Source organism: Marmota monax, unplaced genomic scaffold (genome assembly GCF_021218885.2).
Source record: "Marmota monax isolate L192 unplaced genomic scaffold, Marmota_monax_Labrador192_F-V1.1 WCK01_AAM20220418_F8-fsc00005, whole genome shotgun sequence".
Lineage (NCBI taxonomy): Eukaryota > Metazoa > Chordata > Mammalia > Rodentia > Sciuridae > Marmota > Marmota monax.
Genome location: NW_026692254.1, coordinates 29,278,922 through 29,297,026, shown reverse-complemented (window position 1 = coordinate 29,297,026; position 18,105 = coordinate 29,278,922). Strand labels below are relative to the sequence as shown.

Here is an 18,105-nt window from a genome sequence, read left to right as displayed (position 1 = left end):
TATTGAGAAAACAATTCTGGATAACAAGCAATGAGAATCAAGAAACGTCTATCATTCCTATGATGCGTAACAGTTTAGAAGTTATGTTTCCATACATTCTCTCATAGTCATATTTTCCATACAAAGAACTGTATGCATTTACACAGTTAAAAAAAGTACCAAAGCTGGGCTGGGGTTGTGGTTCAGTGGTTGAGCGCTTGCCTAGCACGTTGAGACACTGGGTTCAATCCTCAGCTCCACATAAAAATTAATAAACAAAATAAAGGTATTGTGTCCATCTATAGCTAAAAAATATTTTTTAAAAAGTACCAAAGTCAAAATTCAAACCTAAATCTTATGATTCCAATTCCTCTGCCCCCTGTGACAATATGACAGTAACAGTATGTTCAGATTTTGAACAGGCACTCTAGAACCCAGGGGCAGGGGAGACGCATACATTTAGAGGCAAGCTCATCTTCCACTGAGCAGATCATCTAAAAAGGGAGGCCACATCTTACTCATCTTCATGTGGCCAGAAAATGACTAGTAAAGTTCCTGGCCCACAGTAAGCACTAAATGAATATATGCTGAATGACTGAGGAAATATTTTATTGTTCAATAAGGAATTAGTGACCTCCTTATCACAAACATTTACCAAACTAAAGTTCTCTGTGTAGATGGAGAATTGAAGAAAGAATGCCTACAATGGAATTCAAGAAGTGAGACTTAGAAGACCACTCAAACACTTCCTAACTCTCAGCCTCTGAAAACTAATCTCTAGAGATCAGAGTCCCAGAGAGGTCTTCTGAGACTTCTGATAATCCTGCTGAACCACAGGGCCACACTGGATGCCACACCTGCCTTCTTTATCTCAAGGCAAAGTTCTACTATAGCTCACCTTCCTTAGAATTTTTGGCTTTTCAAGATCCTATTTCTTAACTTTAGAAAAAACAGAAAAGACATGGCATAATGAGTTAAAGGAGAAAAAGGAACCAAAACTTTCTACTTTTATCTAAAAATGTTAAAACAGTAAAAGAACTGGTCAAATATCCAGAGAGTGATTATGTAAATGCTATATAGGTCTCACTGCATGCCAACTCCAACTCCATACACTCAGGATGCAAACTAAAAAGGAAAAACAAACATGTATAATGGTCTTTAAAGTAAAAACAAAGCCATTTTGCAATAATGAAGCAATTCCCTAATGGTATCCAAGCTTAGAAATTCCATGTATTCAATTTCTTTATCGCCTCTGATACAGCAAAACCAAGGGACAAGAGTACACCTCACAAACCTGAATTAGGAGAGCAATTTGGTTTGATGCCTGGATAGCTCATGAAATGACTACAGAAAATAACTATCTCTAGCCTACTTTTCACAAATATAAACAGTACCAGGGAAATAAGGAGCAAGTGCTAACTTGGGGTTCTTGTCTTGGCTTTGCCAAAACTTGCAGTGTAATCTTGGATATGTTTCCCAAATGCCTGAGGCTTTCAAGTTCTTCCCCACAAAACAAGGAAGTTGGTTATGGTAAAGTCAAAGATCCTATTAGGAAATAAAACTATTCAGAAAATGAAAGATTTCAATAAGAAAATATAACTAATCTGAGTCAAATTTATACATAAATTTTAAGAAAATATAATCCTTTTTCTTTGCAGAGTACCCCAAAATGTTGTAAAACCTGACCTAACAGAATTGTTTTCTAAACCAAGACTTAAAAGTAGATTCAACTTCTAAGAATAAATTCAAGAAAATGATCACACTTGTACATACTTTTGTAGGAAGATATACATGGCAGCATTAGCATCATATAAGTTGTTTTGAAAAAATTTTTAATAACCTTTAAAATAGCTGCAATTTTTTATAAAATTTAGGAGTCAAGATATAAAATAATATGAGAAATTATTTTTTAAAAATTCATGATTAAGGGGCTGGGGTCGGGGCTCAGTGGTACAGCACTTGCCTGGTATGTGTGAGGCACTGGGTTTGATCCTCAGCACCACATAAAAATAAAATAAAGGTACTGTGTTCATCTATAACTAAAAAAAAAAAAATTTAAATAAAATTCATGATTAAAATTTTAAATTTAGGTATAATGTTGTAGCTCAGTGGTAGAGCATTAGACTAGCATGCCTGAGGCCCTGGGTTTGAGCTCCAACACAACAGAAAAAATTTTTTTTAAATTTTAAATTCCTATGCATGTGCCAGGTATGATGGCACACACATGTAATTCCCGCAGAATTACATGTATATATGTATGATGGCACACACATGTAATTACGCAGAAGGTGAGGCAAAAGGATCACAAGTTCAAAGCCAGCCTCAGCAACTCAGCAAGGCCCTAGGTAACTTAGCAAGATCCTATCTTAAAACAAAGAATAAGAAGGGCTATGGAAGTGGCTCAGTGGTTAAGCCCTGCTGGGTTCAATCACTGGGACCAAAAAATAAAAAATAAATAAAACTTCAGATGGTGGAATGAAACTGCCCAAACTATCCTTAGTACATGTATGAATATACCAGAGTGAATTTCACCTTTATGTGTATCTATAATGCACTAATTTAAAAAAAAAAACTATAAATAGAAGAAAGACCAATAAGTAAAGGGAAGGGAACAGGTGGAGGGAAGTAGGAAGGGAAAAGGGAAGTACTGGGGACTGAATCAGAGTAAATTATATTCCATGTTTGTATAATTGTCAAAACAAACCCCAATACTACATTAACTATAATACAATAATAAAAAGAAAAGAATTTTAAAAAGTATTCCTTCAGAAAGACCCAAAACGATCAGTCGGGTAATAACATAAACATCTATCCCAATAATCCCAAATATCATACACTTAGAATATGTATGTATTTCAAAACCAATCTGCTGAAAAACTATAAGAATGTTTAGAAAATAGTTTTTTCAACAACATCAAATATTTTATCTAACTAATGAGACAAGAGTTAATGAAAAACTACTCTGACCACATGAAAGCCTCCTAAAAAGATATCAAAATCATATGAAAATATATAAAAATAAGATAAATGAATAATAAATATCACATTACTGGACAGAAAAAAGAAATATTATTGGTTTGACTATGGTGTGGATGTATCCCGCAAGGGTTCATGTGTTGGTAGCTTGATCCTCGATGTGGTAATACTGGGAAGTAGTAGAACCTTTAAAAGCGGGAGCAGGAGCCTATGGAAGGCAATTGGGTCACTGGGGTCATTGCCTTCAATATAGTTTCTGTGGGATCCTGTTAGTTCCTACAAGAAAGTTGTTATAAAAGAGCAAGTGTGGTCTTCACCTACTCTCTGGCTTCCTCTCTTATCATGTGATCTCTCCAACATACACTCCTGCCATGATTCCATCTGCCAAGAAGTAACACAGTCAAGGAGGTCCTCAGAAGAAGCTGAATCAATGGAGCCACTTATCTCAAACTTTCAAGACTTAGAAAATTCAGTTAGCTAAATAAATCTCTTTGCTTTATAAAGTACTCAGCCTCGAGTATTCTGTTTTGGCAATGGAAAATGGACTACTACAACAACTTTAAAGTTATCCATTCTTCCCAAATTACAGTGGATTTGACTACAATATGATCAGAATCTCCCCTCACCAACAACAAATTTGCAGGTAAAATAAAATTATTATAAAATTGGTAGGGGGTGAGTACAAGTGGTGGAGCACATTCTTGGCATGCACTAGGCCCTGAGTTTAATCTCCAGCATCAAATAATTAAAATTGGCATGGAAGAAGAATAAACGATAATTGAGTTAAGAAAAAAATTTAAGTGAGGCATAAAGAAAGGGATTAACCTTACCAAACACTGAATTAAAATGTGATATAAAGTCATAAAAATGAAATCAGTGTAGTAACAGCATAGGAATAGATAATCCAAAGAAGTATAAATGTAAAAGTATAAACCAGCTGGGAAAAAAAGGAATAGCTCACATAAAAGCGGCTAAAGTAACTAGTTATTTCAACTAAAGTAACTAGTTATTATCCTTACCTCACATCATGTGCTCAAATTTCAAATTTAAAAACTAAATGAAGAAATTAAATAAATAAAATAAAAACTGTAAAATGTATGACTGAATACTTAACTATTATATATCTGGATAGACAAGGACTTAAGCTTAAAAGCAAAGGAAGACAAACCAAAGTTGGTGTAAGAGGAAAATGATACATTACAAAAAAATCAAACATATTAAAATAAGCAACTGAACTATTAAACCTAAATTGAAACATAAATATGTATTTCTGGAGGGTCTTACTATACACATTTTCCAGATCTAGCCATTAAAATGACCCCCAAATAATACCACTTCTAGAGTAATGAGTATCCCTAGCTCCTAGACTGTAGTTTCTAACACCACTTCCCTGAGAGGAACCAGGGCACCTTGGAGAAAAAGTCCATTCTTGGCCTAGGACAAGGAAGATACAAGTTGAGGCTGAAACAACTGATTGTTTATGCTTTCAAAGATTAACAGACTGTAAGTTGAGTTATGGCTTAGTGGTGAAGCGCTTGCCTAGCATGCATGAGGCACTGGGTTCGATCCCCAGCACCATATAAAAAAACTAAACAAATGTATTGTGTCCCTCTACAACATTAAAAAAAAAAAATTTAATAGGATTGTGTCAAAAAACACAGAAGTCAATTTGAAGGAGCTCTGACTAGCCAAAGGTAGTTTAATACAATTTCAGTCTTAAAAAAAATGCATAACTGTAATAGATCTAAATACATGCAACCAATACAAATTTGTGTCCACAATTAAGTCAAAAAGAAAAGTGAGGGCTGGGGTTGTGGCTCAATGGTAGAGCACTTGCCTAGCATGTGTGAGGCACTGTGTTTGATTCTCAGCACCACATAAAAATAAACGAATACAATAAAGGTTCATCAACATCTAAAAAAATTATAAAAAAGTGAAATTCAGTAAAAAAAAAAAAACAGTACTCTTTACCATTTGAGGCAATAGCCCTTTACTATTAAAATGTTAATTAAAGCAAAAAAATTATTAATCTTGCCTTTTCAATATGGATAGTTTACTGTCATCAAACCACCCCAAATGATCAGGGGAACTTCTACTGTAAAAAAGAACACTAATTATTAAATATAGGGAAAAAAAACTGGATGAGGAAACATTTCTGGTTAACTCTAATCAGAGAGTTGTTTTATATAGGATTGCCAATTGGTTCTTAAAAAAAAATGAATGAATGAATGAATAAAAGAAAGAAACAGAGCCACCAGCCAGCCAGCCATAGGTGAAGGGCCAATGGTGAATTGAATATCTGTACGATGACAAATGCCATATAGATCACTTTCAGGTCAAATGAAGGAACTGTATTAGTCAACTTTCTGTCAATTTTACACAATCCTTGAGCTAAACTGCTTATCAGGAGGAAAGGTTTATTTTGGCTCCCAGTTTGAGAAATTTCAATCCATGATCAGTTGGCCCCTTTGCTTCTGGACTGGAGAAGAGGCAGTACATCACAGTAGGGCGCATGCACAGAAAGAGAAACTGCTCACCTCATAACAGCCAGGAGGCAAAGAAAAAGCAAAAGGAGGGATCAGGGTCAAATTTCTCCAAGGGCATGCCTCCAATGACCTAACTTCTTTCCATCAGTCCCCAACTCCTAAAGGATCCATCACATCCAACAGCACCACAAATTGTGACAAGACTTTAACATCTGGGCCTTGTGGAGACACTTATCTAACCATAGAGGAACTTAACCCAACAACAGAGGGATCAGACTGTTATACTCACCTAGTCAATCTGAACATCTTTTACTGGTGGCTTGTCTTCTGATGTCATTCATGAATGACCAATGATATATTTTAACCAAAATACTTACCATGAATCCATTATAGATACAATTTCCAGTTTACAAGAAAGATGGCAGGTAGAAAGCTAAATGACAGCTCAACGAAGCAAGCTGGGACCCAAGTGGCCAGGCCTCTTTAAAAAGGGTGTGTATAAAAAGAAATATAAGGATCATAAGCAAATGAAATGCAGGACATTTCTGAGATAATAGGGAATACTGATATGGTATGATATGAATATTAGATAAAAATTTTATAAATTGCTGAAATGGAGCTAGGCATGGTGGCACATGTCTATTATATAGCCATTCAGGAGGCTGAGGCAAGAGGATTGTAAATTTGAGGCCAGCCTCATCAACTTAGTGAGACCCTATCTTAAAATAAAAGTTAAAAAGGATTAGGAATGTAGCTCAGTGGTCGAGCACCCTGGGTTCAATTCCCAGTACCAAAAACTTATTATTATTATTATTATTATTATTATTATTATTATTATTGAAACAGAAATGTACAATTAGCTGAAACATTGCAAAATAGTATATACTTATGATAGATCCTCAAAAAATTAAAATCAGCAATTTTACCTCTGGATATATTTCCAAAAGAACTAAAAGCAGGGAATCCATGTTCACAGCAGCACTGTTCACAATAGCCAAAAGTTGGAGCAACCCCAGTGTCCATCAGTGATTGAAAAAACAATGTGGTAGGCTGGGGGTGTAGCTCAACAGTAGAGCACTTGGCCTAGCATGTATGAGGCACTGGGTTCAACCCCCAGCACCATATAAAAATAAATAATTAAAAATAAATGTATTGTGTTCATCTACAACTAAAAATATTTTTTAAAAAAACAATGTGGTACATACAACAATGGAATATTATTCAGTCTTCAAAAGGAACTGATTATAAAAATGGTATAATCATGAAGTCAAACATATTAAAATAAGCAACTGGATTATTAAAATATGACACATGGTATAACCCTTGACACCATTATGCTAAGTAAGATAAGCCAGTCACAAAAGAACAACTGTAAGATTCCACTTAAAGGAGGTACCTTCAATAGTTGAGTTCACAGAGAATGGAGAATGGAGGTTGCCAGAGGCAGGAAAGAGAATTAGCAGTTATTGGTTAATGGATGTGCAATTTCAGTTTTTACAAGATGAAAAAGTTACAAAGATGGATGGTGGTGATGCTTGCATAAAAATGTGAATATATGGGGCAGTAGAGCGCTTGCCTCATACATGTGAGACACTGAGTTCAAGCCTCAGCACCACATAAAAATAAATAAAATAAATATAAAGATATTGTTTCCATCTTAAAAAAATCTAAAAAAATGTGAATATACTTTAGGTATACTGAACTGTATACCTAAAAATAGTTTAAGTAATATGCAGTATGCTTGAGGTTTTCAAAATAAAATGTTTAAAATTCTAAAAACCACTGCAGAGACCTATGGCAGCCTTCTGAAGTACAGGAAATGTTCTGTCTTGATCTGAGTGATGGTCAACTGGGAGCATACATAGGTATAAATTCATCAAGCTGTACACTTAAGGATTTTGTATACTTTGCTGCCCACATTATACCATAATAAAAAATGTTTTAAATAAACAGCAATCAGAATAGGACTTTAAAGTGAGTATAATTAATATCCTCAAAGAGATAAGGGAGTATGTTGTAACCATAAAACATGAATAAGCAATTATGAAAAAAGAACAAACCATAAATCTTGAACACAAAACTAGTCAAATTTAAAAATTCAATGGGCTAAGGAGCTGTGTAGGCCTTGAGGAATGGATTAGTGAGCTAAAAGACTGAACCAAGACATCTTCCCAAAGACAGCATCCCAAAGACAGCATCAAGAGAGGAAGGAAAAGAAAGGCAGGAGGCATGCAGATCAAGCTGTGTCTAAATCCTCTCTTTTGGGAAGCTGCAAAAGGAAGAAGAGAAATGAGAGAAAAGGGGGGAAATATTTGAGTAAATAATAGCTAAATATTTCCTAGAACTAAAGAACAAATCTGTTTTTAAAAGTTTTTAATTACAGTTATTTAAAGCAATAAACGTGAATGGAAGGAAACACGCCACCATTTTATGAGAGGCTGTCTCCTGACCATGCAATTCAAGTAACTTCTTAGTGAACTTTGTTGTTTCCTGTATGTTTCAAGTTTCAGCAATAAACATGGTGGAATGAGTGAAATGAGGAAAAGTAAATGCTTACTTTTAGAAAACCTTTTAAAAAGGTTTTCTAAAAAACTCCCTAAACTCTCTCTCCTCTGGCATTTACCCTATGCTATTAAAGTGAACCTGTTTCTGTAGTTGGTCACCACAAACTTGGAGAGTTTCTGCTTCTTTAAGTCTTAAACAGGGAAAATAAAATCCCTCCTTTCTACCTCACAGGGGATGAGATGATGTACAAAAATAGCATCTGGCAAACCATAAAGCACTGTACAAATTGTGGCCTGTTATCACAGTCCTTCTAAGCCCGTAAACCCAAATCTCTGAGTCACCCTTCATTTCTCTACCCCTTCACTGCACAAATCCAATCTGTTCCAGCCTCTGTTCCTCCTTTGCTCATTTCCTCCTTTCCCAAATCACCTGGTCATACCTCCTGCTTGAACCACCGCCACAGGACCTGGTTGGTGCCCACCTCTAGCTTTTCTTCACTCACCACTGCAATTTCTGCCTAAAACTTAATCTTCATAAAACATGTTTATCCTATAACCACCCTGCTGAAAATGAAAGGCCTTTGGGAGCTTTCTGAGGTTTACAAGATAGACTTCAAACTCTTCATCCTGGTTTTCAGGCCTTCCTTTCTATCCCAGAAGCCTCCTCATGATCTCAAGCCACCATTTCCCTTGCCACCCTCTTCCCCCATTTTCCACTCACCCAAGTCCTCTTCTCAGCCCAGGTCAAAACCCTCTCTGCACCTCATGACCAATTCAGACCAAGCTCTTGCCTCCTCCTTATACATCAATTCCATCCCTCAAGGCCCATCAGTCACTTTCAGGTCAGAGACCTATCCAACTTCCCTAAAAAGTAAAATGGCAGAGTCTGGCACATTCCTCCTATATCCTCTATATTAGGCACTCAACCCATTAACCATTTAAATCCTTAAACTTTGTCTAACTGAAAAAATTTTTAACAAATTGTATATTTTATTTATTTATTTCTATGTGGTACTGAGAATCAAACCCAGTGCCTCACATGTACCAGGCAAGTGCTCTACCACTGAGCCATAACCCCAGCTCCCTGTCTAACTGAATTTTATAATAATTGTTTCTTTGATTTTCTTCATAGCTTTAACATCTCTGGGTGTGCATATATTCCTATATATTGCTTAGCTATTAAGTTTTAAATAAAAATTTTTTTTAAATAAAAAGAATTGTACTTTGCAAAATTCTTCCATAACTTGACCTTCTCTCAACATTAAGCTGAGATTGACCTATAGCTATACCTGAACCTATAATACATTTTATGGTGGTAAAGTATTCCTTTCTTTTTTTATATTATTTTTAAATATTTTTTTAATTGTAGATACAATACCTTTATTTTGTTTATTTATTTATTTTTTTTAATGTGGTGTTGAGGTTGGAACACAATGCCTCACACATGCTAGGCAAACACTCTACCACTAAGCCACAACCCCAGCTCAAGTATTCCTTTCTTAAAAGTGTATCACAACTTGTTTTATCTTTTATGTTGTTGATGGACATTCTGGTTTATGGAAAAGTTTCAGACTTAAAACTATGCCGCTATGCACATTCTAGTACACATTTCTAGTAAAGATGTGTAAGTGTTTCTGGGAGCAAAATTGGTAGGTCACAGAGTCACATGTTCACTTTCATTGTTGTTACTAAGTAACAACAATGGGTTTCCCTTAATGGTTGGAACAATTTACACCTCTAAGGACAGTGTCCAGGAATTTCTCAAAATACTGTCAGGCTTTTAATATTTGCCAATTTGGGAGATGTAAAACGTTATTTTGCTGTGGTTTTAATTTGCATTTCCCCCAATAACAATCTTTTCATAGAAGTATTAGGAATTTGATTGCCTCTTTAGTGAAATGCCTCTCCAAGTCTGCATCCATTTTTCAACTGGCTGTCTTTTTCTTATTGACTTATAAGAGCTCCTATTTACTAACTGATTCATTGATTTACTTTAGAACTAAAGACAGAACTTTACCACTGAGCTACATCCCCAGCCCTTTTTATTTTTTAAGACAGTGTCTAAATTGCTGAGGCTGACCTGGAACTTGAAATCCTCTTGCCTCAGCCTCCCAGAGTTGTTGGCATTACAAATGTTGGCCACTGTATCCAGCAGTTCCAAATATATTTTAGATACTAATCCTTTATTGACATTAGGTACTAAAAATATGTTTCTTCCAGTCAGTGGCTCTCCTTTCCATTCTCTTTTGATGAAAAGTTAATATACTGAATTTATTGACACTTTCCTTTATGGTTAATCCCTTGTGTAACTTGCTCATTAATAAGTCCTTCCCTACCCAGAGATTATTATGTTTACATTTCCTTTTGATTAAAAAGTGTTAAAAACTTCAAAAGGAAAGTTACATAAATAAATGATCAATAACCACATGAAAAAGTACTCAAAATCACCAACCACCAAGGAAATGCAAACAAAAACCACAACGAAATACCATCCTCTGGTACAAAAAAAAAAAAAAAAAAGGATACTGAGAAAATGATCAATCCTTGCATGTGATAATGTCTTAGAATTCACAAAACACTTTCACAGAGATTATTTTAAGTAATCCTCATTACAATCCAGGTATTCTAACCTCATTTTACACTTGAGAAAACCCAAGATCAGAACTTACCAAATATCACATGGCCTAAACCTAAGTCTCTGGCTCCTATTCCTGTATTCTTAAACATCTCACTGGGGAACTGCTTCAAACTCCAAACATCCCAGGATAACATGGGAACTTTTGAGATCTTCCACTAGCAAAGTGAGAGAGCAGCCATTCTGTAGTGACAGAGATGAACTCAACAGACCAAAGGTGCATTTTTCAACCCATACAGAATAAAAGCACTGGCAAGCCCACCATCCTAGAGTTCCTTGAGATCATGCTCAAAGTTCAGGGAACTTTGCAATATCCTTCTGGTCTGTGTGGATGGTCAAACTGCACATCACGCCTGTAGCTAAGAAACTGCAGCACAAAACTTGTCAAAACAATGCTCTAACATGATATTTCACCACTCTTCTTACCAAACAGAGCATAACAAAAGTAGAACAGAAGGAGGGGACCTAGGAACACTGCTCAACCTGAACACTGCCAAAACTAGAGGCAAAAGTTTTTCTAATAACCCCAAAGATTAATCACTGGCTCAAGGATATTCTGGCTTTTTCTTAAAATACATACAACAATACCCTAATAATTTTTGTTAAATATAAACAAGGTGATAGACCTGGGGAACATGAAGCCCTGACAGCCTCAAAGACTAATGTATTTATCCAAGTATTTGCTAAGTATGCCAAGCATTTAGGAACTGAAATAAAACCAGGGCATAGTCCTTACCCTTAAGTAGCCTACAATCTAGGAGAAGACCCCAAATAGTAATTCTAGGCTTACAAAGGTTACAGGGGGTCAAGTTCCCAAGAACACAGAAAAGAGTGCAAGCCCAGCCAGGGGCTCAGGAAAATTTCCAGCTGGCCTTTAATAACTCTTGGAGGATGCCAACATGCAGGCCTAAGGGAAAGGCACTTCTGGCAGAAGTCAGTGGGAAGAATCAGCTCCTGGCTAAGGAAGGCTGTCTGTAGCCTGAGCAGGAGGGAGAAGGGAAAGAGTCCCAAGGATTCCCCACCAACTGGTGTTTCAGACAACAAAGAGGAAAGACCAGAGAGTGTCACAAGATGGTTAATTTCAGGAGTTAACTGGAATAGGGCTGAAGATGTTACAACTTCCACAAACCCAGGAGCCTAAGATAGGGCTATAACCAATTTTTTCACAAAGACTTAAAATCCTGGTGATGCAAATTCAGAATGACTGCTTTTTAAGCAGTCACCTAAAGCCTAAGAGAGGGCCAGAGAATGGAAGATGCAATGCAACCTAGGTAGTTATCGGCACAACCAAATGATGAGGGCCAGGAACAATGGATTTGATCCCAGCTTAAATGTATGACCCTGGGAAAGTATCTAACCTAGTATCTGCCTCATCTGCAAAAGGGGAAATGATGCCAGCCACCCACAGGGTTTCAAGGATTAAATGAGAACATCTGAGATACATCTAGCAGGGTGCTTAAAACATAAAGGGTATCTAAGAAATGGTGATATTACTAATAAAATAGTTTGCACTCTAAGAACTTGAGGGTCCATTGCCTCCTACTGCCTCACTGTACTAAAAAACCAGGCTGAAGCCACAGCCCTTGGGCAAAACTAAGGGCTTACTCATATCCTAAGTAACTTCTCTTTCTGTTTTGTTTAATTTATATATATATATTTATTTATATATATATATATATATATATATATATATATATATATTCTGTCCTTTAAGGCATTTTATTTTATTCTGAGACAGCTGTCTCGCTCTGTGGCCTCACATCTTGACCCTTCTCCTGTTTAAGAACCCAGTCCAAATGGGCAAGCCATCCAAAGGAAACCAGTGTCACAAGCCACTTCAAAGGGAACACTGGTTCAAGAAGGGACCACAGGCCCCATCACCACCCTCACTTCAACAAAGAAAGAGTCCATCCAGGTTGTGCTGGGGTGGGTCTGAGGTGAAAGAATTATGACATAATGTACATCTTGAAAATCACACTTAAAGTTATGGTGGTAATGATAGTAAGCAATATATATATATATATATATATATATATATATATGAATGATATAAATACAAAACATTTTATGTATATACTGGAATTTAAGAAAATGTAAAAAAAAAACTCTTTGTAGTTAAGCATGTTGAGACAGTAAGATCCTATATACTAAAAGGCACCATGCAATGATAAAACTCACCACCATGAACTGTAGAGATACATTATAGTCATTTATGATAGGAGCGGAAAGTTAGGTCTCATTTTCTCAATTATACTTTCAGAAGAAAACTTTCAATAATTCCATAGATCTGTCAAAGGTCAAAAGATCTCTAGGTGGAGAAACAAAATCAGTCTCAGTCTCTCTCTCTCTCTCTCTCTCTCTCTCTCTCTCTCTCTCTCACACACACACACACACACACACACAATTAGTTTAGGTGAATATAAAAATGTGATTAATCTACTTATAAATTCAGAATAGGCAACCAGGTATGATGGTGTATGCCTACAATCTTAACAATTGGAGAAGCTGAGGCAGGAGGATCTGGGTAACTTAGTGAGACCCTGTCTCAAAATAAAACAAAATTTAAAAACCAGACAACAAACTGTATTCAATAGCTAAGAAATACTGAGAAACCACTGAACTTTGTTTCTAAAATGGCTAGTTTGGCTAGTTTTATGGAGGAAAGGGGGCTGGTAGGAAAAAGCAAGGAGGCAGACTGGAGAAAGAGAGGAAGAGATAATGAAAAAGAAAAGCCAATGGAGAAAAAGAATCAAAGAAGCAAAAGGGAGCATAGTCTGACAAGCTATGAGTGAGCATTCTCAGCGAGCCCTCAAAGATATGAACACTTGGTCAGAGTTTAGCATTGCTGCATCTTATCAGTCACCTGTGGTGTACTACCCACCCAGCTGCACTAATCCTTAGAGCTTTATAGAGAAATTGATGCTGCTCACTAGGGTGGAATAAAAGATTTTACTGAAGAGAGTTTTCTACAAAACAAATCCAAACTTTATAGGAAAACTGGTTTCTCTTTCTCCTTTAGATGAGCTAGGTAGATTTTCCACTGATTCACACAATCCTCTAATTCAAGGAATGTTTACAGAAGGCCTACTATGCTTCAGGCCTGGGGGACACAGCAAAACAATTGTGACTGCCACCTCATAAAGTTGATCAGTGAGACTCTGAGCAGGGTGACTAACCATTTAGCAGTGCACCCAGAGTTTGTAAAAAGCAAGGGAGGATAAGCCTAGGGTTTCCTCTAGCAGGCCTTCCCCCACACATGAACATTTCAAGGGCAATTTGAGTCCTAGCTAAGGAAAAGGGAAATGGAGTAAATCACAGACTGACAAGAAAATATTGAAATGTTACAGTTAAAGCTCACACTGATTAAAAATAAACAAAACTATGAGTGTTCAAACTGAACACAGCACTCATTATCTGTAACCACACAGACTATAACTCCTGAAATGAATAAACAGTCAGAGAGTATTTTTAGTAATACTTAAAAAAGTTCATAGAGCCATCCCAGCCTAATGTACTACAAGATCCTACAGTACCTTTGGAATCATTAAGAAGTAAATTACATTTGTTGAGTTTTACTGTTAGGTGTATTTCCTGTACTTTGAATACTGGTATCTCAAGTAAGCAATCAGGTCTTAACAAGGGCCTACCCAAGATATACCTCAAGAAAAGTGCTCCATAATCAAACAAGTTGGGGAAATGCTGTACACACTAAACACCACTTGAGATTCATGGGCTATTTTAAGAAATTAAGTTCTCTGACAAGTCCTGTATGAAAAAAGTTAGCTAAACAGTTTGAGCCAGTATTTTCCAAACTGATTTGACCATGGAACCGGTTTGTTTTTGTTTTTGTTTTGTGTGTGTGTGTGTGTGTGTGTAATACTTATTAACAGGTCACAAACTGCTCCACTGACAGTGTATGAGATACTTTATAGTATAGGGCACATACTGTTTAATCTGAAAATGCATTTAATTATCAATCTCCTCACTACTAAGGAACTGCCATTTACTACATGCTACAGAAATAGAAAAACTTTTCCCACTGAATTTGTTGAAATCCACTCAAATATATACTGAAGTTTCAAGAAGAAACTTTTACTGAACTAAAAGTAGATCTTGGGGGCTGGGGTTGTAGCTCTGTGGCAGACCGCTTGCCTCGCATGCGTGAGGCCCTGGGTTCAGTCCCCAACACCACACAAAAATAAACAAAAATAAATATATTATGTCCATCTACAACTAAAAAAAAGATTTTAAAAAAACTGGATCTTGGGGTGATAATATAAAGAAACTCAAAACAATTGTATAATAATTTGAGCTTGCTAGATTGCAAGTTTATCTTTTTCTCTAACATGTAATTCTCAATTTCCAGAGTATATGTATATCTTAATTTTAATTGAAAAAATACTGAACTTTGGGCTGGGGTTGTAGCTCAGTGATATTACACTTGCCTAGCACATGTGATCCTTGACACCACATAAAAAAATTAATAGGGGCTGGGATGTGGCTCAAGCGGTAGCGCGCTTGCCTGGCACGCGTGCGGCCCGGGTTCGATCCTCAGCACCACATACAAAGATGTTGTGTCCGCCGATATCTAAAAAATAAATATTAAAATTCTAAAAAATAAAAAAAAATAATAAATAAAATAAAGGCATTTTGTTCATCTACAGTTTAAAATTTTTTTAAAAAAAATACTAAACTTTAAAAAAGCTATTTACCTCTGCCATATTGCCTGTTATACTCAAAAACGAATATCTGTAACTGAGAAATGGTATCAGATGTACAACTCATGAATAACAAGTATGGGAGGGACTATTATGTCTGTGATTGTATTGCTGATATTTATAATCTGACTTTTCCTCTGGAAATATCTTAATTTTTACCTTAGAGGCTTTATGGAATCAAATTATAGTAACTGAAAAAGTATAATCGTTCAGTGAACAATTTAAAAAGTACTAAACATTTGTTAAGCCCCTACTATATGCATGCCACTGGATTAGGCACTGTGAGGATGAATTTATTTTCTGGGCCCCAAAAAAAGGAAATGGTCTGCCAAGGTAGCAGAATATCTGAAATGAGGACTCTTAGAAACTCAGGGATCTACCAGCATATGGAGTAAATTGCTGCACTGGAGAAGCTTACAAGATACCTAAGTGAATTTAAGGACATCCAGGCAGCCATAAAAAGACCTGTAAGAATCAAATCCTTCTTACTAAAAGGGTTACTCTGGTAATCTAAAAGTTCAATATTACTTAATGCAAAATAATCAATGTGAGATTTGGGTCAAAAGCTTGAAAGTTGTTAAAGTTTTCATGTTAAGCTTCACCTGTGTAATTATGCTTTTCTTTTCTTTTTTAAGCTAGTTAGTCAGGTTTAATGCAAAAGTTTCCCGCTGACAATTAAAAGCAGTGTGGCTTAATAATCTAATAATCACAGGTTTCTTCAAAGAATCTATTGAAGGAATTCAACTTCTGGTAATGAGAACAAAGTGGAATATTCACTTATAGTAAGGGAGAGGTGAGAAATCATTTCAGTTATGCAACACTGAAAAAAAACTTTTCCTTTTCATAGAGACAAAGCAGAAATTTGTACTAGAAATTGAAGACAGGGGGCTGGAGTTGTGGCTCAGTGACAGGCACTGGGTTTGATCCCCCACACCACATAAACATAAACAAATAAAACAAAGGTATTGTGTCCATCTACAATTAAAAATATATTTTAAAAAATAAAATAAAGGTTCATCAACAACTAAAAAAATATATATAAGCAGTGAGTCCACACACAACTAGAAAAAAATTTTAAAAAAAGAAATTGAAGACAATAAGTGATCAAACTATATCCTTCCAATTTGGGAGATTTACCTGTTCTCCGTAATCAAGGAAATAAAAATTTCTGCCAATGACTCTTAAAAATGGGTAATGATGAGACTAAAAATTTCTGCCAATGACTCTTAAAAATGGGTAATGATGAGACGGATGATATTCAACCATCTGCAGCCAAGCCCACCAAAGTTTTCTGTTTTACTACTTTAATAAAACATAAACCAGTGCATGAGTGCTAGCTCTAAAATTCCAAACCAGAGAACTAGAAAACTGCTGCTAGGTATGTTAATGAACTTTCTTCACCCCCCCACCACCACCTTTTATATTTCCTTTAGAAAACCTTAACTAAGTCTAAAAACTTTGACAAAGCGCAAGCCAAGGCAATACGTGCTGGAGAAGACATGCAATATTTAAAAAAAGGAAAAAAGAAAAAACTGTCACAAAAGGTCCCAGAGAGACTGTTCAATAAAAGATCAACTTCGTTCTACTGAATGTTTCAAAAATCGCATTTCGGATAGCATTTTCTAATTACATTCACTTTAAATACAATATGTATGCTAATAAACGTGAACCTCAAATACATGTGCAATGAAGCAAAACTGATGTTGTTCCAGATTACATTTTAATAGTCCCAAAGAAAATGGAAAATTGCGCGTCCAAAGCTGACAGAGGGAAAACTCCGGATGACAGGGTTCTACGCCCTACACAGGATCAGCCGCCCTTCCCTTCCTACCACCGGCACCTCAAGGGGCGCGCCAGAATGCCCTGAGTGTTCCCTCCAGGGGGAAACTGATTCTGGTGCCTCCGCTGGCCCTGCTGCTCCAGGAGTCGGGTCTGACCCAGGAACCAACCCCGCGCTTCGGATGGCGTCCTAGGCGCAGCCCCGTAGATCCGGGGCCAGGGACTGGTGGGTCCTCTAGGCGCTGCGGTCCGTCGAGGCCATCCAACGCCCGGCAGGGGCACCGCGGCGTGAGACCGCGCCCACCCACCCTTGGGGGAAGCTGCCGCTCGCCGCCCGAGTGTCACCGCGCACCGGCCCGCCGTCCCTTACCTGCGCGCCGGTGCCGTCGCGAGCCTCGTTCTCCGCGCGGCCGGCGCCGCGGGGCCTGGGCTGGGCGTCCCTCTTCGAGTAGTGAGGGAGGAGCGGCCGAACGGACGGCTGCCGCGGCGCCGCAGGGACCGGCGCGTCCTCAGCCTCCTTGCCGCCGGGATGTGCTGCCCGGCTCTCGGAAATGCGGATGCTCGGCGCGCAGCCCATACTGGCGGCGGCGTGGCGGACACGCTGGCGGCGGCGGTGGCCGCGGTCCGGTCAGCAAACGGCCCGCCCGGCGCCACGGGGCCGCCGCGGGCGCCGTGTCATCGCCGCTTCGGCGGGCGGCGGCGAGCGGGGTCTCGCGTCAGGCAGAGCGGCCGCCCTTTTATCGCGGAGCGGGCGCGGCGGCGGCAGCGGCCGCGGGGAGGGGGCGCTGGGGCGGGCGGCGCTCCGCGGCCGCCCCTCCGAACATGCCCTTCCTGAGGCGGGGGCCGCCGCCTCCCTCACATCGCCGCGCTCGCTGCGCCGCGCCGCGCTTCCGGGGAATTTCGGGGAGGAGATCTGCGCTCTCCCAGCTCCAGCAGACAGCCCGCGCCGCGCTGGCAACGCCGCCCTCCGGAGCGCCGCGAGGCCCGAAGAGATGCTCTCCCGCCTTGCTAGTCACTGCGCCGCCGCA

The 18,105-nt window shown here is 38.2% G+C and overlaps 1 protein-coding gene across 3 annotated transcripts in view; it reads right to left on the bottom strand.

The window, feature by feature from the left end:
* Positions 1–17,696, bottom strand: part of Pde8a (phosphodiesterase 8A) — a 162,982-nt gene extending 145,286 nt beyond the window's left edge. The window contains exon 1 of one of the 3 annotated variants that reach the window (XM_046438195.2): positions 17,448–17,696. In XM_046438195.2, coding sequence (XP_046294151.1) covers positions 17,448–17,654 — 207 coding nt within the window. In that variant the 5' untranslated portion in view covers positions 17,655–17,696. The remainder of the gene's footprint in view (positions 1–17,447) is intronic. The other 2 variants (XM_058577445.1, XM_046438187.2) reach the window with 2 other exon arrangements.
* Between the last annotated feature and the right edge of the window lie 409 nt (positions 17,697–18,105).